Source organism: Melanotaenia boesemani, chromosome 19, assembly GCF_017639745.1.
Source record: "Melanotaenia boesemani isolate fMelBoe1 chromosome 19, fMelBoe1.pri, whole genome shotgun sequence".
Lineage (NCBI taxonomy): Eukaryota > Metazoa > Chordata > Actinopteri > Atheriniformes > Melanotaeniidae > Melanotaenia > Melanotaenia boesemani.
In genome coordinates this window covers 28,498,019-28,525,966 of record NC_055700.1, presented here as the reverse complement: position 1 = coordinate 28,525,966, position 27,948 = coordinate 28,498,019, and the positions used below count along the sequence as shown (strand labels likewise).

At 41.7% G+C, this 27,948-nt stretch overlaps 1 protein-coding gene across 2 annotated transcripts; it reads left to right on the top strand.

The window, feature by feature from the left end:
* The first annotated feature begins 57 nt into the window (after positions 1–57).
* On the top strand, positions 58–27,948 carry zer1 (zyg-11 related, cell cycle regulator). 2 transcript variants are annotated; one of them, XM_041969508.1, is made up of 17 exons: positions 58–186; positions 2,327–2,543; positions 2,653–2,803; positions 4,585–5,039; positions 9,535–9,708; positions 9,785–9,899; positions 15,389–15,535; positions 15,617–15,790; positions 15,939–16,154; positions 19,061–19,102; positions 19,215–19,334; positions 19,536–19,651; positions 21,644–21,832; positions 22,225–22,322; positions 22,471–22,573; positions 23,000–25,299; positions 25,355–27,948. In XM_041969508.1, exons 2-16 carry the CDS (start codon positions 2,377–2,379, stop codon positions 23,085–23,087), a joined length of 2,355 nt encoding a protein of 784 aa, XP_041825442.1. In that variant the 5' UTR covers positions 58–186; positions 2,327–2,376; the 3' UTR covers positions 23,088–25,299; positions 25,355–27,948. The 2 variants fall into 2 exon arrangements, with proteins under 2 accessions (XP_041825442.1, XP_041825443.1); XM_041969509.1 differs by lacking the exon at positions 58–186 and adding an exon at positions 243–393.

Sequence of the window (27,948 nt, the reverse complement as noted above, 5' to 3'; positions counted from 1 at the left end):
GAAGAAGAAGAAGAAGAAGAAGAAGAAGAAGAAGAAGAAGAAGAAAGAAACGCCAGAGTAGAAGTGAAGGAGGAGGAGTCTGTTTGTTGACATCGGACTAAAGCGAAAATCAGATGAGTGAAGACGGGCTATAACACATCAGTTTTGTCGCCGTCATCAGGACATATATCCCTGGCGACAGCTAAGGTATATTAGCGGCTGATGAGGCGTGCAGTCGGACCCCGCTGACCCAGTGTCTGCATCCTGGTCTAACACACTGCTCTTCGACAGCGCTAACCTTTCTAGCTAAGTTGGCTAGTATCACAGCAGAGAAAGTCATCGTTAGCAACAAGCTAATTTAGACACTGAAATGCACTGTTGACAGTGCAGTAGCAAGTCAAGCCTTAACTTAAGATAACAAGTTTGGTATGTTCGTATTTCGGCTTGTATTAAGTGTGCCGGTTGATTTTTTCCTCATTTACAAGTAGCTATCTTGCGTTAATGTTAAAGTAAGTTATTCCACAGTGCAGCTAGCTAGCTAGCCTGCTAACTTGGTAACGTTCTGCTGTCTTCCTCTAAATGTATTTTCTTAATCTCGGTAGCTAACATACGAGTCATATCATCAGAAAGACAGAGCAAGAGTTGGGCCAATGAGCTCGCCACGAACTTTTATTAGACATAATAGTGTGGTAGGTTTAACTGTTCTTATTTAAACAAGTTATTATAAAGTAGGCAGCAGTACTTGCTAACAGCAGGCTGCCTAAGGCAGGACAGCTAACTGGTATGATAAGGTGTGCAGTTCCTGCTAAAGGTGCTCTAAAGTATTTATTTACATTCAGTCCGTGGTTGCACCAAGATGAAATGTAGCTGACAGAGGGAATATGTAAAGAGTTTAAAGATAAACTGTTCATTTTAATGCTCATTTAGTGACCTTCTGTCTACTTTTGGTTAAAATGGAGTTTAATAAATTGATGTGTCTATTACACAGAGTGTAATCAGTATAGTGTCACAACTATTTTACAAACTTAGGAAAGTTAGTAAATGAGTGTTTGTAACAATGCTTCTTGGTTATATATCTAACAGTTAAAGTCATTTTATTCTCCTTTTATATGGAGGCACATTTGGAAGGAAAATGTATTAATGGTATGAACAACAGAGTTGAGTATGTGAGTCATGTCCATCAAAAACCTGCCATATGTGTGCCGAACTAGCTGGAGGCTCTGCTGCTGCTGCTCCTGTTGGAGGAGAGGTCAGAGAGGGATATCTTTCTGCTGCTCCTCGCTCAGGCACAACCTGCATGCCCCTCACTAACATCAGACTCTGTGATCTTTGATTTAAGAAAGAATAATTCAAATGAGTAAACAAAGCACACAAGAACCTTTAGATTTTGTGGGTTATGATGGCAATGACAACAGTTATTGAATTGTGTTGATCTTGAAACTGCTTTATGATATTAGACACTGGATGCCTGAAAACGTTTTACAACTGAATGATGCTAAAAAATTCTTTTAGTGGACCCGAGGACTCAGAGCCACCAGATCTGTTCCATACTAACGTCTTTCTCTGTTAAACCCAGTGAGCATGTAAAAAACTTGTGAATTTTGGATGCTGATCTCAAATTTCAGAAACATGTTTCTTACATTTCCAAGACTGCTTTGTACTATCTTAGAAATATATCTATTGTCAGACCCATCCCTACTAGATGCTGAAAAGCTGGTTCATGCTTTTATTTCAAGTCAGTCAGTTTACTGCAAAGCACTTTACCCAGGATTAACAAAACAAGCACTTAATAACCTCTTAACGTGTTCAAAACGCTGCGGCCAGAATTTTAACTAGAACCAAAGGTGTGAACACATCACTTCAATTGTAGTATCTCTTCATTGGCTTCCAATGAAGCCAAGAATCGATTAAAAACATTTACTCATTGTTTTTGAAGTTTTGAACTGCACAGTTACTCCTTACATCTCAGACATGCTCACTGAATACATATCAAACAGATCCTTGAGATCATCATGTAAAGGTCTACTCTGTATTTCCCAGAATACAGTCAGAATCCGCTCATGGTGCTTTCAGTTACTACGGTCCTACTCTTTGGAATTTCCTACCACATGAACTTAGGTCCACAACAGCAGTATCTTCTTTTTAATGCAGACTCAAATCATTTCTATTCTCACAAGCTTTTCGTTTTTAACTGTAAACTTTAAGTTTTTTCATTCTCATATTGCTTATGAGATGCTGTGCTGTATTGTTGAAGCACATTGAGTTTGCGCTTGTCGTATGAAATGGGCTATATAAATAAAATTGACTTTATGCCAACTTTTCACTTGTAAAATGTGTTTCCCTTTAGGTCCCCTGCACAGCCCATTGTTAATCTGAGCCAGGGAAGAAGAGGCTAACATGGCAGCCAAAGCAGGAGACAATCCTGACAGCCTCATGACTCTGGCAACAGTCTTCTGCCTCAGGAATCTAAGGAAGACGATGTGTTACCAAGGATACAGAAATAAGCTGTGTCTGCGCTCAGACATCTTCCTTCCCAGTGAAATCTGTGACAAGTTGGTCAACACGTACGCAACAGGACAATTTAACTCTCAGAATGCATTCCTTTATATTTTTTATTGCCTGTTTTCTTTCTAAAAAATGGGCTTTTGATTCAATGTTTTATGTTTTTAACAGATATATGGAGTTAGTACACACAGACAGTAACTTCGAACCAGAGGAGAGCTTCTTCCAATTGTTCTCAGACCCTCGAAGCACCAGACTGACGAGAGTACAGCTTAGAGAAGATTTTGTCCGGGACAGAGACCTGGAGGCCATACGGAAACAGGTGGGATGCTGCTAATGGAGCAAATATTAGCTTTCCAAAAATGATCTTTCGTTTCATTTCGTGTATGTTGAACGGTTCAAGCAGCAGGCTGATATTTAAAGACTTCTTGTTTCCTTTAAAGGCAAAATAAGTAGCATTGACACCTAGCGTTTCAAATCAGAACTGCAGTCGAAAGAGAAAAACAGGGAGAGCGTTCTTCCTCCCCCCTCCTCCTCAGAAGGTTTCGCGCAGGCTACCGGTTTGTGAGAGGACGCCTATTTTATATACCGTCTATGAAGGACGGAGAACATAGCGCCAGAAAAAACATCGTTATGACAAGCAAAGATGATTCACACACACCAAGTTGCTATGCTTTGCAATGCTAGCGCTAATTTACGTTAGCATAAAATAAAGTGTAAACAAAAGCTACATTAATCAACAAATGCCACGCTGTGACTGTTTTCCCTTAGTCCCACTTAATAAATGAATTTGATAGTAATTTCATAAGTTTATAAGGACAAACACAGTTTTCACTTGGTCCAAACATCATTACATTTGTTGTTGTAAACTAACAGGCCACCAATTTACTCCACTAATGCATCCATACGGTCACACACATTCATTTAATGAGTGCAGAGAAATAAATTAGACTAAAATTTGTAAATCAAGATAAACTTTTCGGTTAATTTAATTTCAAAAGATTCTCCAATATTGATCCTCGTTTTGTTCCGTTTTGGTCGTTTGCTTATTTAGCAGGATGTCGAGGCTTTTTAGGTTTTTCTGAAACTATTTCTGGTCTGCTGCTTTTACTAGCTTCCATACCTGCACGCCGCTGCTCTTTTGCAGACATAAACTACCAAACGCTCCCTTGTTGTTGTTAGGCAACCGTGGGGAGTCGCATATGATTGGTTAAGGAACCAGGAAGTAGGAAAGAGCAACACAGTGCACCGAAGTTATTCTGTCACGTAACTCCTATCTTTAAAAAAGAAAAGCTTGACTAAACATTGTTGATGTAGGAGACAGATTGTTTATAGAGAAACTTTCTTTTATCCTTCGCAACAAGTGAAAACATTTTAAATGATTTTTTTAAAAGAAAAAAATCATAATTATTCAGCCTTTAATGTTTTCAAAGTGAAATTGAAGCACCTAAAAGTGTTTTTTTTTCTGAAATTGTTCCACTATTTTTAGATCCAGTTTGTCTCAGATTGGTGAAGCTCTGTCCATCTTTCCATCTGAGAGACTCTGCCTCTCTGAAATGCTCCTTTTATACCAGTCATGTTACTGACCTGTTACCAGGTAACCTGATTAGTTGTCAAATGCTCCTCCAGGTGTTTCTGGTTGGTACCAGGTACTTTTCCAGCCTTTTGTTGCTCCTGTTCTAACTTTTTCCAGACGTGTTGCTGCATCAGATTCACTATCAGCTCATGTTTTCATCACATGGTAAAATGATGTTTCATCATCTGAGATGTTCTTCATGTTCTACTGGTAATAAAATATGGGGTGATGAGATTTGAAAATCATTGGATTATGTTTTTATTTACATTTTAGACAGTTGCAGCTTTTGTAATATTTTTGTAATATTGGGGTTGTGTTCCATGTTCAGTTCTCACTGATAGTAAAGCATCAGTACTTTATCATTTTTAAGCTACAGTTCATAATAAAACAAACAAAAAAAAAAGTAAAAAAAAAGACAAATAGATTCAAGTCTTGGTATCCATGTCCTGTTTCTTAAATGGTCATGAACTTGAACTTTGGTTCCCAGCTGTTTCTTTACTGGTAACTGACTTTTTGTGTCGTCCCAGGACCTGATTGAACTCCATCTCACCTACTGCAACAACCTGTCGTCTCGCAGCCTGAAAACACTGACCTGCTTCCGAGAGACTTTGCTCTCTCTTTGTCTCTTCGGCTGCAGCCACATCTTCTACAAGAAGGGTGGAGCACCGCTCGCCTGCAATGAAGACACAGACGAGGATGAGGAGGAGAGCCCTGTTTCTAGGCAAGCTTTAGAGACGGACTTTAGCTTTCAGGGGTTCAACCGCCTCAGGTTGCTGAACCTGGGAGGCCTGCCTGACGAAGTGGATGCTGAAACCCTGCTCAAGCCCCTGAAGTCAATAACCTCTTTAGATCTGTCTAATGTACACTTGCTGGGAACAGCTTTTCTCGCTCAGTGGAAAGACAGACTGGCGTCTCTGGTGCTCTACAATGTGGATTTGTCGGAGGAGTTGGTCAGTACAGTGGTGGAGCTAGTTAACCTCAGGTAAGCAGGCAAACCATGCATCATGCTGTGCCGTCACTTCTGTATGTGGCAGATTTGCGTTGCTTAATACACAAAGTCATGATGAAGTAGGGCGCGATGACGATTGCAATTTTTCATTTAGTTTAATTTTATCTGAATCATTTCCAGTTTTCCTTCATTTTATTTAATGTGAAATTAAACATGGACTGGACGGTCAGGTAGCTTTCATACGGTAAAGCCCCATTTCCACCAGCAGGTATGGGACGGTTCGATAAACCCTGATCTCCACAGCAACCCTTATCGTGTAGGCAGGGTATCAGCTGGATGGCGATAGATGTGTCAGCTGTGATGTCATAGAGGTGCGACCCCTTCCTTGAACTCTAATGAAGAAACTAACTAGAATGGTGAGGGACCAGCAGTTTGTGCTCTTTCTTCTTGGGACGTGGCTTTAAACAACAATAACTCCAGCGTATATTTAAATGAAGCTGTTCACCGTAGTCGTCTTCACTGACCGAGCTGGACCTGTAGGTGGAAATGGGGCTTAAGAGAACCAAACCAGGAGACATCAGGTTTTCATGCAGACTAGAGTTGACTTGTGAGGGTTCACAGTGATTCAAACGGACCGGACTATCCGTGGAAATGGACCAGGGTTTGTTTAAAGCGGACCAGACATCACCAGGATGAATGTTCTCTTAGAAGAATCTGCTCTCACAAACAGCTCTTTAGTTAGTATCACCGAGCGTCTATTTTCACCTGATTTAGCAGCTATGAATGGTTTATATGTTAAGTAAATATTTATTTAGTTTTTTATTAAAGGACTTAGTTTTATCCACTTTTGTTAAAAAATAGTTACTATTTAATATCTTCAAAACTTAATGAACAACTAATCTTCATCAAAAATACTTTTTCCCAGAGGGAAATGATGTTTTAGCAGGTGGTTTTATTTTTTAAATATTAAATCACTTTTGATTCTGTGGGAGTCGACTCTGCTCGTTCCCTCTTCTAGATCTTTGGTCCATGCGGTCCAGCCCTATGATGAAGTCTTAAAATGAAACTTTTATAAGACTCTTGTGAGGTGCGTTGCTTCAGAATACAGCTGTTTTTGTTTTAATACATTTATCAGCTATAAACATCATTTATATTTAATATTTAAACATCACTATTAATGAATTTAATTCAGTTTTGACCTACAGCTGTATGTAGTTGTAAAAAGATGTTAGCGTGCTGCCAAAGAAGACTCTGGACTACTTTGGAATATAAATTATAGTTTAAATATGATTTCCTTATTTTCACTCAAAAAGAATGTAGGATGTCAGGGTAATTTCACAATTAATCGCAGTATTAAATGCCACAATTATTTAATCGTAAAGATTTCAGTGTCGCCATTTTACGTAAAAGATTGTGTCTGAACTGTGAGAGCAACTTGCACACAGAGCGAAAGCGAAGTGATGCGATCTGTCGATGGGCCGTCCTGCTGCATCCGCTACGTTTAAGGCTGGAAACCTGTCAGGACCTTCAGAAATAAGGAGGACAAAGTGGTTTTTAGTGGATTCTGTTCACTGTGACAAAGCACCTGCATGCCCAAAATCAGCTTCTCTCACCGAGATGATGTCAAATTCGGATTCTTAACATGACACGAGCAATGACTTTGTTGTTTATGCCTTAATTCCACAAGTAAAGCTCTTTGCATGAACACATTAATTTTGACGGCCCTACTTAAAACATAAAGACCTGTGAGGAGAGTTCAAGTTCTTTGACAGTAATCATACCAAGAACGTCTGTAATCGTGACGTCTGGACTTGTGCCTCATAAAACCTGAATAGGACTATTTCAGTAATAAGACCATATGAGATAACTTCCAAGTCAGTGCTTTGTGTTTTTATTAACATTTCAACCAGTCTTTTTTAGCAATAGTGTGACAAAACTCACAATATGGTGATTATAATTACAAATGGATTTTTTTTTTTTTTTTTTACGCCGATTCCAATATTTTGCAGAAAAAAATCCAATTACCGAATAATCAGCTGATTTCTTTAAAAAAAAAAAAAAAGATGAATAAATTAACTTCATTTTTGGTTCATTAACGCTTACACCAACAAAAATATGAATTAAAGGCAGAACATTTTACTGTTTCACAATATTTTGTCCTTTAGTGTATATTTAACTTTAACTTTTCTACAACATGCAACAAAGCTTTAAATAACTGCAAAATCAAAATATATAACCTTAAACAAAGTCAAATTATACATGAATTGTATAAATGAATGATGAAATAATTAAATACATCTTGTTTTGTACTTCTTGCTGATGCAAATTAGAAGTAGTTTAAAGTACAGGTAGAAACACTTTTAGGTAAATCAACCCAAATATTAAAGTAACCCTGTTTTCACAATCCCCCTCTAGTATGTGTAATTTTCAAGAACAAGAAAACTGTTAAGTACAAATGTTTACATGCAAAGAGGCATTAATTATCTAAAAAAAGAGCTTCTTAAAAAAAGTGTAAATCTATAAAAGTTATGAAATATATCTTTAAACATTTGCCTCCTGCAGGGCTCCAGACTAACTTTTTTTACGAGGAGCACAGCGGCTCCTAACTTAAATTTTTAGGAGCACAAGTAGAAAATTTAGGGGGTCACACTGAAACCGCCTTGCAAAGCAAACATTCACATTTCCTCTCATTTTCACTGTATTAGTTATAAATACTTGAACAATAAATTCAGAAATTACAAAGTTTACAATTCACATTGTTTGTGCAGCAGTTGACATAAAAACACATCTTACTGGACGCACTAATACAAAACAAGTAGACATAAAACTTGTCGAATCAAATCAGATTTGACTTGATTCACTTTGTAGTTGAAGCAGAACGACATCTTTGTCCCCATCATCCCCCCAGGACATGGTACGACTGGTCCATGTAGTTCCTGGTAATAAACAGCTTCAGGGACTGATGCTCCTCCAGCCACTGTTCCCACTCCTCAGTAAGAACAGCAGCTATTGGCTGTCCTAGAAGTCGCTAATTGGTATCATCAGCCTGGTACATATAGTTGTAATGGACGCTGCCATAAAGAGGGATGTAGTGGGAAAGACAAAAATTGATAAAGACAACCTAAAAATGTTTAGAACAGCAAAATAAATAAATAATAATAAAAAAAATTTATAATTCAGTCAATATTTTCTTTATTTTTTAGTTCAGTTTTTTTTAATCAACAGACGTTACTGTGACGGTAAGCCAGCAGGATCCTCCAGCAGCAGCTTTTACGTTTTCAGCCTGGTCATGAAACAGAGGTGAACGTCGTCTGAATGCAGCTGCTGCTGCTGTAAGAAGACCAAGCCTCGTATGAGAGGGTCTGCACAGCACCGCTCCTCGTTGGGAAGATAAACTACCTTCATTCACGTCCGTCTCCAAAAGTCTCCAATAACACCAGAAAACTCGCTAGATTTGTCCTTAGTCGCTTTTTTTTAAAGAAGGTCGCTAGAGGGTCTAAAAACACGCTAAATATAGCGACAAAGTTACTAAGTTGGCAACTCTGAGCAATAATAAATTCCCCAAAGACCCGCCTCTTTCCACACATTAGCCAATCACAGTGGTCGTTCGTCCCGTTCACACACACCTTCATTAGGCCACCTTCATTATTCTTAATACTAACTCTTCAACAGAGGTAGGTTGTAGTGCAGGAAGGAAGCACCATTTCTCCGCATTCTCTCTTTTGAGGGAGCTGCTCTTTTCCTCGTAAATGTTACCAGTAACGTTAATAATGTTAAGTTTTTGGTGCTGCAGTGAATAAACCTCCTCCCCACCTCTGCATTCACATCTCTCCTCCTAAAATACGCTTCAGCATGCAGCTGAAGGAGTAATGAACGCTCGTTCTCTCAGATATTTTATACTCTTATATTATTTCTGCAGTCACTGGCTACTTAGCTGATGCTGTGCTGGGTTGGGATAACAACAGTTAACATAGAAGGGAGCGCCTTAAGCTAATTTAGCACAACTTTAGCAATGCAGCATAAATAAAAAGCTGACCGACACAAGGAAGCACGAATCACTCGTCATTACACACGGCAAACAGAGTTAAACTGAACTGGAGACATGCTGAGTCATTAATTTCACAACATTATTATAAACTTACCTCTTGGCAAGCTCCACTCAGCCCACTGCTTTAATGTAACCTGGTTGTAGCTACTAGCTACCTGTTGAAAAGACAGGTGGATGACTACGGGATTGAATGGAGTCAGCGCTCCATCTAGTGGACAAATGCCGCAAGGACCTCATTCTGCACGACTCCCGACTCTTAACAGCATTTACTGTTTTATGAGAAAGTGAGAATAAATTGGCGTATAATTGGCAAAACCACGCCTAATATCGGCCGATTTAATCGGCCTGCTGATTAATTGGTGGGGCCCTAATTTTAATCACATCTGTACCTGTAATATTTTCATTTGACAGACTGTAATCCAATCGGTAGCCTGATTGTGTCTGAATAAGTTGGTCATGTCTTTATGAATTCTTCCTCAGGCATTTGGACATCTCTCGGGAGAGCAGGCGCACCACAAAGTTTAAGATGACTAGAAAAATCCTGACAGCCATCACACAACGTCTGGTCAATCTGGTTTCGCTGGACGTCTCAGGTCATATCATGTTGGACAACTGCACAGTCCCACACTTTGAAGATGCTATGGGGCGTCCAAGGTGGATATCTGCTGTGTAGTTTAATTTTCTGTCAGGTGAATGATGTGTTTCTGAACAACCCTCTTTCCTCTTTCAGCGTTGAACCGTGTAAGAGCAGCATCTATCCCTTCCAGGAGCTAAAGAGGCCCCTGCAGTTTCTGGGCTTGTATGACACCACCCTGTGTAATGTGATGCACATCCCTGCTTATAAGGTACCAGAACTAAGGCTCATTTCAGACTGTTCAGAAAAACCTGCTAATGTTTGACTTTTATGTCAGCAGAAGTACCAGAATCTAGAAATGTGTTACTGTGTGTTGCTAACCAAAATGAGTAACAAACCAGATTATCTCAGAGATTAATAACTATCCAGAGAACGCATCTCCACTGATCCAGAGTCCAGTAGCTGCGTTCGCTACACCACTGCATCTGCCGCTTTCCACTGCTTTTGGTGATGTATGGCTTGGATGCAGCTCAGTCCATGAAGCTCTCTTCGTTCTATTCTTGAGCTGATCTGAAGACCACATGAAGCTTGGAGGTCTGTAGCAATCGACTCTGCTGAAAGTTGCCGATCTTTGCGCACTATGTCCCTCAGCATTCACCGACACACTCAGTCATTTTACGGGGGCCTACCACTTCGTGGCTGAGTTGCTGTCGTTCCCAGTCGCTTCCATTATGTTATGATACCACTGATAGTGGATTGTGGAATATTTAGGAGTAAGGAAATTCACCACTGGACTTGTTGCTTAGGTGGCATCTTATCACAGTACCATGCTGGAATTCACTGAGCTCCTAAGAGCCACCCGTTCCTTTACAGATATGATCCCACTGTAGTTGGTGCACACCCTCCAGTCCCCCTTTTTGGAGAGGGGGACCACCACCCCAGTCTACCAGTCCAGGGGAACTGTCTCCGATGTCCATGCGATGCTGCAGAAGCGTGTCAGCCAAGACGTCCCTGCAGCATCCAGAGCCTTAAGGAACTCTGGGAGGACCTCATCCACCCCTGGGGCCCTGCCACTCCGCTGCTAAACACTCTCCACTGGCTTCCAGTTGCAGCGCGCATCGAATTCAAAGCTCTGCTTCTGGTTGACCTGGCGCTGTCGAAGTCGGCCGCCGTCGCGACTGCTCCTACCACTTTTCTTTGTTTTTGTTTCTAAAGTAATTTCTACTTCATGGAACCGACTAACTGATATCATGGAGTGCATTTGTTACAATAGAGATACTCTTATTTCCATTGGTGTACAATGTACTCACAATTCGTCGTTTTTAACCCCGGATCCGAGTTGGCCGAAGGAGACCCTGAGGGAGAACAAAGGACGGGACCCGAAATGGAGACCCCGGGGGAAACGAGCCGGCGTCAGGAACAGGCTGAGAGCTCGTGCACACCGCACACCGCTGCCCAGTATTCTGCTCGCCAACGTCCAGTCTCTGGAAAATAAGCTTGATGACCTCAGGGCCAGGGTAAAGTTCCAGAGAGACATTCGGGACTGCAATCTCCTCTGCTTCACCGAGACATGGCTGAACCCAGCGGTGCCGGACCACGCCATCCAGCCGGCCGAGTTCTTCTCGGTTCACCGCATGGACAGAACACAGGACTCGGGAAAGTCAAGGGGAGGCGGCGTGTGTTTAATGGTGAACAGTAGCTGGTGCAACAGCGCGAGCATTGTTCCTCTCACTCGCTCCTGCACACCCAACCTGGAACTACTAACCATCAAATGTCGTCCTTTTTATCTGCCTCGGGAGTTTACATCGGTCATAGTCAGCGCCGTTTATACTCCACCTCAGGCGAACACGGACACTGCTTTATGCGAGCTGCATGAAGCACTCACACAGCACCAGACACAACACCGGGACGCTGCGCTTATTGTGGCGGGGGATTTTAACAGTGCCAACCTCAAACGCGCAGCGCCAAACTTTTATCAGCACATCAGCTGCCCCACCAGGGGTGAAAGGACACTGGACCACTGTTACACTACAGTACGGGACAGTTATAAGGCTCAATCTCGCCCTCCGTTTGGGAAATCCGACCACGCCGCCATCTTCCTCATGCCAAAATATAAACAAAGGCTCAAGCAGGAAGTTCCGGCTCGGAGGGAGGTGTCACGCTGGACGGACCAATCGGAGGCCGCTCTGCAGGACGCTCTAGATGACGCAGACTGGGACATGTTCCGGCGCAGCTCCGATGACGTCAACATGTTTACGGAAGCGGTTGTGGGATTTGTAGGAAAACTGGTGGACGACACGGTTAAGAAGACCACCATCAGAACTTTTCCGAATCAGAAGCCGTGGGTGGATAAATCCGTCCGCGATGCTTTGAGATCCCGGTCCGCGGCGTATAACACGGGGCTCGCCAGGGGAAACATGGACGAGTACAAAACCGCGTCCTACAGCGTGCGCAGAGTGGTGAAGGAGGCGAAACAGCGCTACGCACAGAAACTAGAGTCACAGTTCCAACAGAGTGGCTCTAGGAGTCTGTGGCAGGGACTGAGAAACATGACGGACTATAAAGCACCATCTTCCAGATCGGTGGGTGGAGACGCTTCTCTGGCAGACGAGCTGAACACCTTTTATGCTCGCTTCGAGGCTGCAGCTCGCAGCGCTAACAGCGTTAGCAGCGCTAACGTCGCCAAGGGCAGCACACCTCGGGAGCTCCCCGGAGAAGCTAACTCATTCACCATCTCAGAGCACGATGTGAGAAAGGCATTCAGGAGAGTGAACACGAGAAAAGCAGCAGGACCAGATGGCATCACAGGTCGAGTCCTGAAGACCTGCGCCGACCAGCTTGCTCCTGTGTTTACTGAGATCTTCAACCTCTCCCTGGATCAGTCTGTCATCCCGATGTGCTTCAAACAGTCCGTCATTGTTCCAGTCCCGAAGAAACCTCAGCCTGCCTGCCACAACGACTACCGCCCAGTTGCGCTCACCTCGGTAGTGATGAAGTGCTTCGAAAGGCTCGTCAGAGACTTCATCACTTCTTCCCTGCCGGCCACCCTGGACCCTCTACAGTTTGCGTACCGTCGAAACCGATCTACAGCGGACGCCATCGTACACCTCCATCACACAGCACTCAACCATCTGGACAACGGAAAGGGGAATTATGTGAAAATGCTGTTTGTTGACTACAGTTCAGCGTTCAACACCATAATCCCCTCCACACTCACGACTAAGATGGAGATCCTAGGCCTCAGCCCATTCCTGTGTCGCTGGATCTCCAACTTCCTAACAGACAGATCACAGGTGGTACGGTTGGGCAGCCATGTCTCAACCTCTATCACCGTCAGCACTGGAGCCCCCCAGGGCTGTGTTCTGAGCCCCCTGCTGTACTCCTTATACACTTACGACTGTGTAGCCACTTCCAGCTCAACCAACATCATTAAGTTTGCAGACGACACTGTGGTGTTGGGCCTGATCTCTAACAACGACGAGACGGCATACCTAGAGGAGGTTAGAAACCTGGAATTATGGTGCCAGGTCAACAACCTCCTCCTCAATGTCAGCAAGACTAAGGAGCTGATAGTGGACTTCAGTACTAAGCAGGAGAGGAATTACCAGCCCCTGAACATCAACGGGACCCCAGTGGAGAGAGTGGACAGTTTCCGGTACTTAGGTGTTCACATCACGCAGGATCTGACATGGTCCTGTCATGTTAACACCGTGGTGAAGAAGGCCCGACAGCGTCCCTTTCATCTCAGACGCCTGAAGGACTTTAAACTGCCCTCAAGGGTGCTAAGGACTTTCTACACCTGCACCATTGAGAGCACCCTGGCGGGAAATATCACAGCCTGGTTCGGGAACAGCACCAAACAGGACAGGCGAGCTCTCCAGAGGGTGGTACGATCAGCAGAGCGTACCATCCGTATGGAGCTTCCTGACCTAGACACTGTATACAGCAAGCGGTGCTGGACCAGAGCCAGGAAGATAGTGAAAGACCTCAGCCATCCCAACAATGGACTCTTCTCTCTGTTGCGGTCAGGGAAACGTTTCCGTTCCTTGAAAGTAAGCACTGAGCGAATGAGGAGGAGCTTCTTCCCTCAGGCCGTTCGGGCCCTGAACCAGAACGCCAGTACCTGGACACTGTAGACTCCATACACACAACATCTACCTCGGCTGACTGTTGCACACGACACGTTGGCATTTTTACAGACATTGTCACTTTTCCTCTGCACACAGACACTTTCGGACTCTCAAGCCTTGCACATTTATACTCTATATTTGACATGTTTTACATTCTCTACGTTGCAGATATGTTTATATATGGGTTACATTTTTCTTTACATTTCATATACATTATATATTTTTATATATTTTATTTTATTTTTATTTTATTTTATTTATTTTTTTATTTTTTTGGAATCCTATATTTTTGCTATATGCATATTTTATTTTATTTGGACAGTCGTACAAAGCATTTCACTGCATTTTGTACTGTGTATAATTTGTGCGTGACGAATTAAAAAAATTTGAAAAAAAAAAATTTGAAACACCCAAACGGCTCCTGTCTACTTGTACTGCTTAATCCAGAGCTACACTCCTTCTCGACAGTTATGCTCTGCCAGTGAAAGACGCCTAGTGCTTTCACCACAACATGGCGCAAAAACAGTAGCACTGCTTTCCCCTCCTGAGCCGCGGATGGTGGACCAGAATCTTCTCGAAGCTGTCCAGAAGTCATTCTCCATGGCCTCTCAAAACTCCTCCTGCCCGAGTTGTTGCCTTAGCGACCGCCGAAGCTGCGTTCTGTTTAGCCCACCGATACCCCTCACCTGGGACATGGTTGAAGCTCTGCCAGAGATGGGAGTTGAAACTCTTTCTGACAGGGGACTTCACCAAACGTTCCCAGCAGACCCTCTTGCAGACCGCTTGAGTCTGCCAGGCCTGACCGGCATCCTTCCCGACCATCTGAGCCATCTCACCACCAGGTGGTGATCAGTTGAAAGCTCCGCCCCTCTCTTCACCCAAGTGTCCAAGACATGCGGCCGCAAGTCCGACGATACAAATACAAAGTCGATTATCGAACTGCACCCAACCCCTATGGCCCCTCCTGTAGGTGACAAGCCCACGGGAGGGGGGGCCCATGTCACCCTTTCGGACTGAGCCAGACCTGCCACCAAGCGCTCGCCTCTGTGTCCCACCTCCAGGCCCTGTTCCAGAGGGGTGACCCATGTCCGGGCAAGGGACACCTGGGTCCATAGTTTGTCATAATCATAGGGGTTCGTTGAGCCGCGCCTCGTTTTCATTTTGTCATTTTATTTTATTATGATTAATAAATATTTTCATTTTGTTTCATTTTTAAATTTTGTTTAATTTCATTGTATGTTATTTTGACTTATTGTATTCAATTTAGCTGTTTAATTTATTGTTTTTAATTTAATTTAAATCTTTTGTTTTGGTTCATTTAGTGTTAGTTATTTTTTTACTTTTTGTTCTTTTTGTGTTTTTTTCTTTTAAAATTCGTTTTTAGTTTTATTCATATTTCATTATTGTATTCAATGAAAATTTTTAGATTTAATTTTATTTGCTTTGTATTTCATGTAAGTTTATTTTGTGTTATTTAAATTAAATCAAAGATTTTTTCATCGATTTTATCATTTTAATTTATTAATTCCCAAATTTCCCTGAGGGCTCTCTGAAGGGATTAATAAAGTATTTCTATTCTATTCTAATTTATTTGTTGTTTTAAATTGACCACTGCTCGTTGATTTTTCAGGTGACTGGGTCAAAGAATGAAGACCAGGTTCTGAATGCCATTGAGTCATACACAGAGTTTCGCCCTGAGCTGGCCCACAGAGCCATTAATCAGCTGTTTGACATCGCCAGGATACAACACTGCAGTCAGCTGCTCCGAGCCTTACAAGTATGAAGTTAGATAAAAGTTGTTTCTACTGCATGAAAGCAGCTTATAATTAGTTTTTAACCCTTTTTTCTTGTGTTTCAGCTCGTAATAGCAGCTCTGAAGTGCCATAAATATGACAAGAGCATCCAGGTGACGGGCAGTGCTGCTCTTTTCTACCTAACCAACACGGAGTACCGCAGCGACCAAAGTGTACGGTTGAGAAGAGAAGTCATTCAAGTGGTTTTAAACGGGATGGAGCAGTACCAGGAGGTCACAGTGAGTTAACCGTCTGGGTTTCTAAACATCTCTTACAGAAGATGTTGTGTTTAAAATCATTCAAGGAAAACTTAAATTGACACGAATAGTCTAATCTGAAAGTCTGGGTAAATTTGTTATATGGACCTGTCTCTCTGTTTGTCACCAGGTCCAGAGGAACTGCTGCTTGACTCTGTGTAACTTCAGTATTCCAGAGGAGCTGGAATTCCAGTACAGTCGCGTCAACCAGCTGCTGCTCAAAATCCTGGAGCCAGCCCGACAGGACGAGTCCATCCAGAGAATTGCTGTTCACCTCTGCAACGCTTTGGTCTGCCAAGTGGACAACCATCACAAAGAAGCTGTGGGGAAAATGGGATTTGTCAAGGTAACTGCAGCACCATGCCCGAGGTCCAGTTCTTTTGTGGTTTCTTCGTTTGACCTCTGACTTTTGACCTCCTTGACTTTGAGAATGCGTCATCCCTGGAGCACACTTATTATTTATGCATTTATATTTGTTCTGTAAATCCTTTCATGTGTGCATTGAAATTAGTTCTGGATGTCTGAATATTAAGCCTTAATCAAGCGACAACCTACGCCGGTAAAATGTGAAGCCTATGGCGAAGTGACAGGTATCCAATATCCGCGGCAAGACGGGAGAGTGTAGCACATCTGTGGATTTTAGCCGTCTAACAGCGTGCCTTAGCTTTAGGCCGCCTATCTCCGTTAGCTGGTAGCGCTTAGCTACAGTCAGCTCGGAGTTTGATGGGTGTCAATCATCCCCCACCTTCACAGTCCCCCTCTCAGCTCCACTAATTTGCCCATTTTTGGATTTTCCGGGAATTACGACAGGCAATTCCTGTAATATTTGCGCAATATTATCGCGATAAACGATAATATTGCGCAAAGCGATGATGTCATTTTGAGACCATTTTCAACTAATATAATGACAATGCCATAATAATGCAAAGATCAATAAACTTTCATTTCTAAAGAACATTTTAGACTGGAATTGGAAGAAATTTTAAAAAACAAAACAATAAATAGAACGGACTTTCAGTCTCATTATCAATGAATGAAAACCAAGCACAACCAAAAACAATACGTATGATAGAAATTAAAGTCTCTGTTATGTAAACAAAATTGCTCATTAAAAACTGTGTTAAAAAAAACATTAAACATGGGGGTCAGACAGGGAAAACCGATAAAACTGCCAGTTAGTACCATTGTATTTAAAAAAGAATGGAAAGAAAACTGCGTATCACTGCTATTAATGAAGCTGAAATATCTCCCTCATCACTGCATGTCACACTGATCTACGAGCAGTGAATGAACCGCGCTGCTGCGACGCGCTGCTGCGATGCGACGCTGCGCTTTTTCATATACGCCGGGACACCGGCCCAAAAGTAATGCGTCCCACTGGGAATCCTCTCGATTAGCTGGCATCACTCTTGATGTGTATTTCAGCCCTGAGAAATCGGAGGTTTAGTGTGAGAGCGTAAGAAGCCACTCAAATGCATGAGTCTCATGGGCAGTGCGTGAAAGTTGGTAGCCCCGTAAAACAAATGCAGCATACCGGCTCGTACAGCTTAAGTGGTTTACCACGGTCTCATGCTGCAACACGCTGCTGTCAAGTATGACACGAAAGAGAATACTCCACAAGAAACTAGAGCGCTCAGTAGAGATACTCCATAGTGAAACCTGTTGTCATACTCAGTCTATGATATATGGTAGATCACAGCCGGCAAACTTATCGCGCTCATTTTTTCTTACCGTAAATGAATTGACTTATTGCTTATCGCGACAGGCCTAGACATACGTGACGCTACCAAGATGGCGACAGTGTGATCCGCCCAATGAGCTTCAATTCAGCTCTTCAGAAACTTACGGGTGACGTCATGGAGGCTCCGTCCATCTTTTACATACAGTCTATGGTCTTAATTAAGATTCAGCTTGCTGCTGAGAGATGCGACAAAAACACATTCACACAAAATTTCTCAATTCCAGTTTATTAAATGATTGTATTTACATGCAACTGAAGTACATAGGAAGCACTAAAAATATTTTCAGTGTTAACTGACATATAGGAGAATTGTTCAGCTTGATGTTTAATTTAGCAAGGCTAGCTAGGCTAGCAACAGCTGACATATAGTACATTGATTGAGAGAGATGACCAATAACTAGCCTAGCTAAATCTAACAAAGATGACCAATTTCAACATGGTGAAAATAATGTGACAGCACTTCCTATGCAGTAATTAAGTTAATGTTGATGTGATTAAAATTTGATGAAGTTTGAAACAAACAGCTCCTCTTGACATGACTCAGATGTGTGGCAGCAAGCAAAGAGAACAATGAGGGAGCAGATGAATAAAACGGAGGGGAAATCTTCCTCGTACGTCTACACAGACAGCAGCAAACATGGAAATTCATTTTTTTTGTGCACAGAATATATTTTGTCTGCTCAGATCAAGTTATTCTGTGCACAAAATATTGCCTGCTCTGATTTGCAAAATCAAGCGCTTAGAATGCCCCCTGCTGGTCAGGAAGGATTCACAATAATAACCCCATAATCAACGTGGAGATAAATCCTGGCACCTAGGGCATATCAATATAAAACAATAGATCATATTGATCGATATTAATAATTATCGTTAATTATCAAAACACCAAATTCATATGTTTTTAACTATAACTGGAAGTTTTTAAAAAACAAAAATAAATCAGCTTAAGAGACCTGAGTGTGTCAGTAAATACTGACAAACATAAAGAATAAATAAATGATAAATATATAAATGACCTTCAGATGAAAATAAACAAAAAGAATAAATAAATTAAATAACTTCTTTTGGTGGGAGTAGCACACTACCAGATTTACGGCCAGTTTCCACTGGGTCCATGTGCACCACGTTCTGGCTGCGGCACGATTTGGTAAAGATATAGCACAGTTGCGAATGTATGGTGGCCGTTGGTGGCCAAAATTCTTCCAGACATAAACATGTTTTCATGTGTGAGTGGTTCCAGTGGCCTCATGTGAAGCGATGATTGCACTACAGGTAACCACTTCAGCATTGTGTACATGTCTTCTTCTGTGGTGCATTACTTATCCCAAACAGTGCTCTGGCACGTATTAAATGAAGCCGGTGCTGTATTTTTAAGCTTCACACTTAGAATTGTTTGTTCGTTCGACACCGTAGTCAAAATGGTGTCATAAAAATGGCAGCTACCATGTATGTGGACCCTCCATAGTTTTTAAATCTGATAAATAAGTGTATTCTTTCTTTCTTATTCTTAGACAATGCTGAACTTAATTCAGAAGAAGCTGCAGGACAGAATGGTGAGTTGTAAATTCTATTTTCCAAACATGGTGGCCTTGCGTGAGTTCAGCATGAGAAGATCCTCATGTTTTTTAGTGCACAATAAGAGTCTAGCTGTTTGTTTTGCCTCAGTGTGACCAGGTGATGGAGTTCTCCTGGAGCGCTCTGTGGAACATCACTGATGAGACGCCTGACAATTGTCGGATGTTCCTCAACTGCCGGGGCATGAGTCTCTTTCTGGAATGTCTACAGGTGAGTCCACACAGCCGGTCTAAATCCAAAGGTCTGACTTGTCGGCAGGATTTGTTTTCTACATAAGATGTCATGATTTTAGATCATAAAGTCTGTGGATTTAACAGGAAGTGGGTTGAAAATGAAGTAGATGAAAAATTTCTGATGCTGGACTTTTGGGACATGATCTCTTCAGCTCTCTGTTGTCTGACCTTACACCAGGAGTTTCCAGACAAGCAGGAGCTTCACCGCAACATGTTGGGTCTTTTGGGAAACGTTGCCGAGGTCAAAGCTTTGAGGCCCCAGCTGCTCACCCCACAGTTCATCACTGTATTCAGGTAAGTTTTACACGGTGGAAACCAGCTTCTGCAGATGATGTGATGCACTGTGGACTAGGACTGTGTTAAAAAAAATCAATTTATCGATTTAAATCAATTCAAATTTAATGAATCCAATATCGATTCATAAAACTTGGAGATCACATTTTTTTTTAAAGTCCTCTCCTCTGGTAACGTGACCCTACTCTTGCGAGATATACACAAAACCGCCTGTCTGTGTTGCTTCTGTCCAAAATCAGCTTCTTTTGCTGAGATGATGTCAAATTTCAATGTTTTCATTCACCAGTGTGGATTAAATTCACCTGTAAAGTATTTTGCAGCGTATTACCACTCACATTAGCAGCTAACGCTAAAACCGCTGGCACTCACATTAGCAGCTAACGCTAAAACCGCAGGCACTCACATTAGCAGCTAACGCTAAAACCGCTGGCACTCACATTAGCAGCTAACGCTAAAACCGCAGGCACTCACATTAGCAGCTAATGCTAAAACCGCAGGCACTCACATTAGCAGCTAACGCTAAAACTGCTGGCACTCACATTAGCAGCTAACGCTAAGACTGCAAGGCACTCACATTAGCAGCTAACGCTAAGACCGCAAGGCACTCACATTAGCAGCTAACGCTAAGACCGCAAGGCACTCACATTAGCAGCTAACGCAAAGACCGCAAGGCACTCACATTAGCAGCTAACGCTAAGACCGCAAGGCACTCACATTAGCAGCTAACACTAAGACCGCAAGGCACTCACATTAGCAGCTAACGCTAAGACCGCAGACACTCACATTAGCAGCTAACGCTAAGACCGCGGACTCTCACATTAACAACTAACAGTAAGACTGCGGGCACCGCATCAGGAATTGATGTCACCACACGCTTAAATCCAATATGGTCATTTTAAGTAATTTCCATCTAAAACTGGTTTACACTTTGTCCTTTTATCAAAAAGTAAACAGTCTGATGCTATTTATCGGATTCACATGACTGCATGTCATAGTGATGAATTGCGCTTCACCATCTGCTGAGCTGATGGAAGAGTCTGCGTATGGCGGTTTCCAGGAGAACGGTACTTGTCTGACTGGATTGTGCCAAGTGTAAAGTTTGGTGGAAGGAGGATTATCGTTTGGGGTTGTTTTACAGCAGCTGGGCTTAGCACCTTAGTTCCAGTGAAACAAACTCTGAAGGCTTCAGTATACCAAGAGATTTTGGACAATTCCATGCTCCCAACTTTGTGGGAACAGTTTGGGAATGGCCCTTTTCCTGCTCCAACAAAGCAAGGTCCATAAAGATCTGGATGAGTGAGTTTGGTGTGGATGAACTTGATTGGCCTGCACAGAGCCCTGACCTCAACCTGATAGATCACCTTTGGGATGAATTAGAGTGGAGGCTGAGAGCCAGGACTTCTCATCCAACATCAGTCTCTGACCTCACAAATATTCTTCTGAAGAAATGGTCAAAAATTCCTATAAACACACTCCTTAACCTTATGGAAAGCTTTCCCAGAAGCTGTTATAGCTGCAAAGGGTGGGCCAACGTCCTATTGACCTCATTTGTTTGAGAATGGGATGACTAAGTTCATACGAGGCGAGTGAGCCAATACTTTTGGCAATATAGTGTATTTTTTTAGCTAGCTAACCATTTATATGAATTTGCTTGTATGGACACTCTTTAAAACTGAACTAATGTGAATTTGTTGCAGTTGGATCAGAATGAATTGATTTAAATTGATTATGCCTGTAAAGTGACTTCTTTTGTTTTGAATTGGTGCTATACAAATAAAGCTAAATTAAGTTGAATTGTTGGTGGTAAATGTTTATCATTCCTGATTATGTTTGACAATTTGTAAGCAAACTGTTTTTAGTTGTTAGTTGTGGATTTTCTACAGTTCCTCTTCAATGTTGGGATGCGCCTGTGGTTGATGCTTTGGGTTTATAAAGACCTGAAGTCCCTACAGTCGTCACTTGATGTTTTGTCTTTCTCATCGTTTGTTGCAGCAACCTGCTGGACAGTAAGGCTGATGGCATTGAGGTGTCGTATAACGCATGTGGTGTGCTGTCACACATCATGTTTGATGGACCGGAGGTTTGGTCGATGGAAGAGCCGCAGCGAGACACCGTGATGAATAAAATGTGGGATGCCATTCAGAGCTGGGACGTGAGCTCACGACGCAATATCAACTACAGGTACCCATTTACGGTTTCTTTATTAACCTTACAGAAACACTTGGAAATATGAAGCGTCTTTAAAAGAGTACAAAGAATTTGTTTATCAGTTCAGAGGGAAGATATTATACCAGCTAATACATGTGTTACTAGCTCATCAAATGTTATGATATACAGTATTCAGTAGACTGAAAACTTAAAATATTTTCTTGCAGCTTCATAGTCCTCATGTGTTTCACTCTGCTCAGTTCAGCATTTCGTTTTATTAAATTACATGAAATAAATGTGAAGGTGTCAGTGTTGCACACTGAAGTCTGCTAATCATAGAGACACAGAGGTCGGTTGTATCTTAGTGACCCACCTCAGCAGTACGTTTTCTGTTTGTGAAATCTAAATGGAGTTTGGTCTAACAGGTCATTTGAGCCCATCCTGCGACTGCTGCCCCAGAGCATCTCTCCAGTCAGCCAGCACTGGGCAACGTGGGCTCTTTACAACCTGGTGTCAGTTTACCGTGAGTATCTACAGGCTACAGGAACCACATCATGTTAACCAGGCTTATAGTAAACATGCTGAAGCCAGAATTACATAATGATGTAGGACAATGTTATAATGAATCACCATTTTCTATTTTGTTTTATTGTTTACTTGTTTATCTGCAGCAAGCAAATATTGTCCCTTGCTGATAAAAGAAGGTGGAATCAATCTTTTGGAAAAAGTTCTGGAGCTGGAAAGTTCCCATCCAGACACCAAGGATATGGCAAGGTGGGCAAGACCGATCTGTAGATCATCTTTATATATTTAATCTTCTATCTAATCTCGTAGAAAATTAGCTTTTTTCTGCTTATATGTGATTAAGTTTCAGCAGCATGTGAGAAGAGCTCTCCACTGAGAGGATGTCCTATCTGACCTCTTTTTCTTGTCCCAGTGAGGATGTGAAATATCAATGCAATTTCAGCTGTTTGTCTCCATTGATGGACCCCAAACTCAGTTGCATGGATGAAGTATACAGAGTATCACTCAGGACAGTGAACCCTCTGGTGGAGAGCTCTCTGATGGATTAAAAGAGGCAGAACTGCTCTTTAATAATTTACCTCTAACTCCTGTCAGGATTGTCCTGTGTGGTCTGCGTTATTTCCCAGTGTTGGAATTTGAGATGGAAGTCAAACTGTAAATGTTGTGATCTTTCAGGAAAGTCATGGAGCAGTGTGAGAGCTTCAAAGAGGACCCAATGGAAACTAATAATGGACAGGAGGTAAACTATGGACAAAGAGGTTGACAGCACTGGAGCCAGTAAAGATCAGGGAAACCCACCAGAGACCCCTGCTGCCACCATCACCACGAGGGTTATTGTGTGCATTCTTCTTTTTATTATTATTATTAATAATTTGTAGTGCAGAGCAGTGTCTCTGACCATCTTCACACCAGTTTGGACAAAACCTTAATGTGTGACACATACCGTTTCAAACCAGGTTCATGGTGTTTGTTTTAAAGGGTGTTTATCTGTGCTGCACATAAGCGTCTCTTCTGTTGATGGGTGACTGTTGTCTCTCCTTGAGTGTGTTTGTGTGTGTGAATTGACAACAGAGCAGAAATTTGGGCTGATGTTTGGTTCTCAGATGGGACATAATACTCCTCAGCTCTTTGGACAAAAAGCTGAAAGATAGCGTAGTGTCCTGGACGGCTGTCAGAGGTCTCGGCTCTGTCACTGATGCTGGTGGAAGACGACATGTGTACATGTCCACAGTATATATTGACCATCATGTGTGTAAGCTGCAGAGGAATCACACTGATTCTGATGGGAAGAGGGTCTTTCCAGGCAGAGCTGTTTGTGATATATGTAAATATTCTGTGTGTCTCATCCTTTTACTGTGTGTATGTTTTATATTATGACTGTTAACACTCATGACTTTACTCTGTATTTAAATTTGTTATAAGTTTGACTAAGGAAACTATCCACAGATTACCCAATCATTCAGGTGTAGGCTAGCACTTCTGGATGCTCTTCTGTTCTGTAACAGCTCTTAAAGTGGTGCTCAACCTTGCCTATGTTTTTCATTATCAGACACCAGCTTATTGTCTCTGTAGTGGTGGACCTGAACCTCCAGAGAGACCTGATCACCCAGAACAAAAACATGAATAAAAACTTAGTATGAACTATATGGATATTACAAGCCTTTGTCAAAAACAGATGACATGAGGCCAGATGCACAAAAACAGTTTCCTCCACACAAACGAGTGTTTATTAAGGAAGGATGTGAACACCTCATACATTCATCACACAACCCGACAACAACTGAAAATGACAGTTTAACCCTTTAAAGCCTGGCCCCCCAAAAAAGGGAGGAAATTCAAGTTGTTTAAATCTGTTGAACCGGTGGCCTTTCTGTGTAGAGCTAGCATGTTCTCCCCGTGTGCTTAGTGGGTTCTCTCTGGATACTCCGGCTTCCTCCCACAGTAAAGAAAAACATGATGTTGGGTTAATTGGTCACTCTGAATTCTCCCTGGGAGTGAGTATAGGTGGTTTTTTCTCTCCTTGCCCTGTGATGGACTGGTGACCTGTCCAGGGGTACCTGCCTCTCACCGGTTAGTTGCTTCGATAGACTCCAGCTTCCCCGCAACCCTGATTGGGAGTAAGCGGTATAAAACATGGATGGATATTATTATTGATGCCAATAATAATAATAATGAACAACATTAATTTTTGATGCATTATTAGTGTTTGTTGCTATACCAGAATGAAAATTTGCTACCATTTAACGTCCCAAGAATAGCTATAAAAACATTGCAAATGAAATTTTTTGTATATTTAAGACAAAGGAATTAGAATTAATAAAGAAATCCCCAGCCCCTTAACATGTATATATGAAAAATAAATTATTTTATGTAAATATTTTTCATAAAATTGGCATGTTGTAATTGGCATTTAAAGGGTTAAACAAAATTGAATTATTCCATATTTGTAGTTTTCATCAGAACTGAAGTTGATTTAAAGATTTGAGTAATTAATTCAAAATGGTAGCCAAAAATTGAGGAAAACACTACCTGAATGGGCAAAAAAGTCCATAATGACCTACAAGGGTTATGCACACATCAGCATCCTGTGCTACATCTGTACATCTGTCAAATGAAACTGATTTCATGCTCAGATTTCTGTAAAACTCTGATTCTTCTCTCATAGTCTCATTCTGGTTTAAAAAAAAACATATTATAAAAGTGTCTCCTTCATTTTATTCCTAAGATTGAAAATGGAAATCTGATTTCTGCCTTTGCTCTCATAAAGTTTTATGCATCTGGCTCCTGGTCTAAGTCTGCTCCAACAAACGCATCAAACTCTTCTGGAATAAACTGAAATATCATCTGTGATCATCCAGACTGTCGGCTGACTGTCGGTTGATTGTCGGCTGAAAGTCGGCTGACTGTCGGCCGATTGTCGGCTGACTGTCGGCCGACTGTCGGCTGATTGTAGGCTGAAAGTCGGCTGACTGTCGGTTGATTGTCGGCTGAAAGTCGACTGACTGTCGGCCGACTGTCGGCTGATTGTAGGCTGAAAGTCGGCTGACTGTCGGCTGATTGTAGGCTGACTGTCGGCTGATTGTAGGCTGACTGTAGGCTGATTGTTGGCTGAAAGTCGGCTGACTGTCGGCTGATTGTTGGCTGAAAGTCGGCTGACTGTTGACTGACTGTCGGAAAAGGCTGTTGGAAAATTTCCTTGCTTGAATTTTATTGTTCCCATGATGAACGTTTGAAAAATGCCATATTGATGCTGTGTTGAATGGAAATTTTCATCCTCTCTTCGTTTTCTTCATGAAGACCCAATGCCTGATTAACACTCCCTCTAACTCTGCTGTGGGTTTTATTTGTTTGGAGGTTTATGTGTTAAGCAGCTGGGTAAAGAGATCTGGTTAACAAATATTCTACTATTGAATAATGGATTTATTATGTCGACTCAGTGCAGCGTTGATGCTATCTAATGGCTGGCAGAGGAATTACTGATTTGGTCTCTCTGTGTATTTAGCCTTTAAAGTCAACAGAGTTCCTGGATGGTTTGAGTGATGTCCGATAATTTAAAAAGGCAAGGTTGAAACAAATGTACCTGTTGGCTCACCATGTTTACTGGTGGGGTAACTTGCTGCTCGATCTACTGCTTCACTTAAATCTACCCTTTTCTGTTTTTCCAAACGATGAGAGTAAAATGGAGCAGTGCTTGGACATTAAAACTGAGAGGATGTGAAGATGGGGTCATTTCTGGCTCTCAGAAGTGAGCTTCGGTCCTTTATTTATTTAACATCTACTTGAACATGTCACTGCTCTCATCCTGACTTCAGCCTACAGCTAAAGCCTGACTAACCACTGTCGTCCTCTTAAAGCTGCCGTGTGGAGTTTTCAACTTTTCTTTCATCCATCAACACTTTAGGCTGAACAAATATGTTAAATCCATTCCTATCTTTAAAAATCTCTCTTTTTTTTTTTTGCTAATCAGAATCTTCGTAGTGCAAATTAACAAGTTCCTTCACAGATTTTATTTTTTTTATTTTTCATGACCCGACTTTAAAATCCATCTATGAGTAACTTTGAATTAAACTGACTAAAAAGTCATCTCAAGTCACTTAACAATCCAAAGACGGGTGGGGTCCAAAACCCACCCAACCAAACCCGACCCAAATCCAATCACACTCAATCAAACCGAACCCTAAACCCATTATCTAGTTCAATCTAATTTATTATATTCTAATTATAATGTCATTTAAAACAAATCCATATATGATCCACATTCACTTTATAACTGTTCATATAAACCAGTTTATAAAATGATGACTAGGAAAGCAATGGCTTGAATCTAATCTTATTGATTCAGTCCTCCATCCTGAGCTGCACAAGGAGATAGTGGACAGAAAAAACCTGCTTTTGAACAGGAAGGACAGATCCTGGTCCAGAATAACTCCAAAGTTCACTGCAGTACTTGAAGCCAAGGGAATACCATCCAGAGTAATTCCATAGCTAGACAGAGTCTTCCTGAGGGTCTCAGGTCCAAAGACAACAACCTCAGGCCTTATTTCCACGATAACATTTGGTACATTTAAAAAAAAATGTATTTACTCAAATATCTCTCTGTGCAGGGCAAAATGCAAACTGGGTGAGAAACTGTTGTGCATGCCAGGCCTCATCTGGACAGTGAAACTTTGCAACGACACACCCAGGTGTGCACCACATCCTCATAAGACCGGGAAACAGCAACAGAAGCGTTGCATGCTAAGTGCTAATTATCTGGTGCATGTAACCTCTTCGCTGAATGCATAAATACTCCACCACAAACAGATTTACCTTCAACAGACCAAATATATTAAATATATTTGTGGCACAAACACGACACAGAGGTCCGCCGTTGTTGTTGTGCTTTTTGCAGGTTAAGCAGGGTCTAAGTGTGCAAGTGCGAGATGATGTGAAAAACTTCGTCATCAACAAAAGATTCCAGTTCCAGTCATCCATGTCTATACGTCTTTAAGACATATTTGTAATACGACAAACTAATTAGTTTCATCAGGCTTCATGCAGATGTGTAGCTGAGTAACATCTGGGTAGAATTAATATTTATACCACGGTGTCTAATATTATGTCCTAAAGGAAGCTTGTACAAGGTCAAAAAGCATTGGTCCAAGTACAGAACCCCGAGGAACTCCATGACTTGATTTAAACCAACATAATCTGGTTAATTTAATCCCAATAACATGTTCAAGCCTTTGTAGGTGAATGTTGTAATCCGCGATATCACTGAGATCCATCAGGACCAGAGCAGATAAGGGTCGGTTATCTGTGGGGATCATTCCTAACTTTCACCAGGTCTGTCTCCTAATCCTGACTGAAACACTTTAAACAGATTATTTTGTATTAAAAATATTATTTCTCTGTAAATGGACTCATGGTTCAGTTTAAAATAATAATAATAATAATGAAAAGATTAGTTTCAGTTTAAATGGCGAATAGTTTCAGCTCAGATGAGGAAACACAGACTTTTGTTTTTAATTGTTTGTTTCCATCAGTGATCGTGGTTTTCCTCATGCAGCTCCATGCTGTGATCAGTTTCTTTCTGGGATTTCTTCACTTCATACGACTGAAATAAAGCAGAGAAAACATCTCTA

Bases quoted from the DNA above. Each gene is read 5' to 3' on its own strand.
- zer1 (XM_041969508.1), top strand. From the start codon at position 2,377: ATGGCAGCCAAAGCAGGAGACAATCCTGACAGCCTCATGACTCTGGCA. The intron at 15,791-15,938 runs GTGAGTTAACCG...GTTTGTCACCAG, and splicing joins AGCAGTACCAGGAGGTCACA to GTCCAGAGGAACTGCTGCTT. The intron at 22,574-22,999 runs GTGGGCAAGACC...GTGATCTTTCAG, and splicing joins GACACCAAGGATATGGCAAG to GAAAGTCATGGAGCAGTGTG.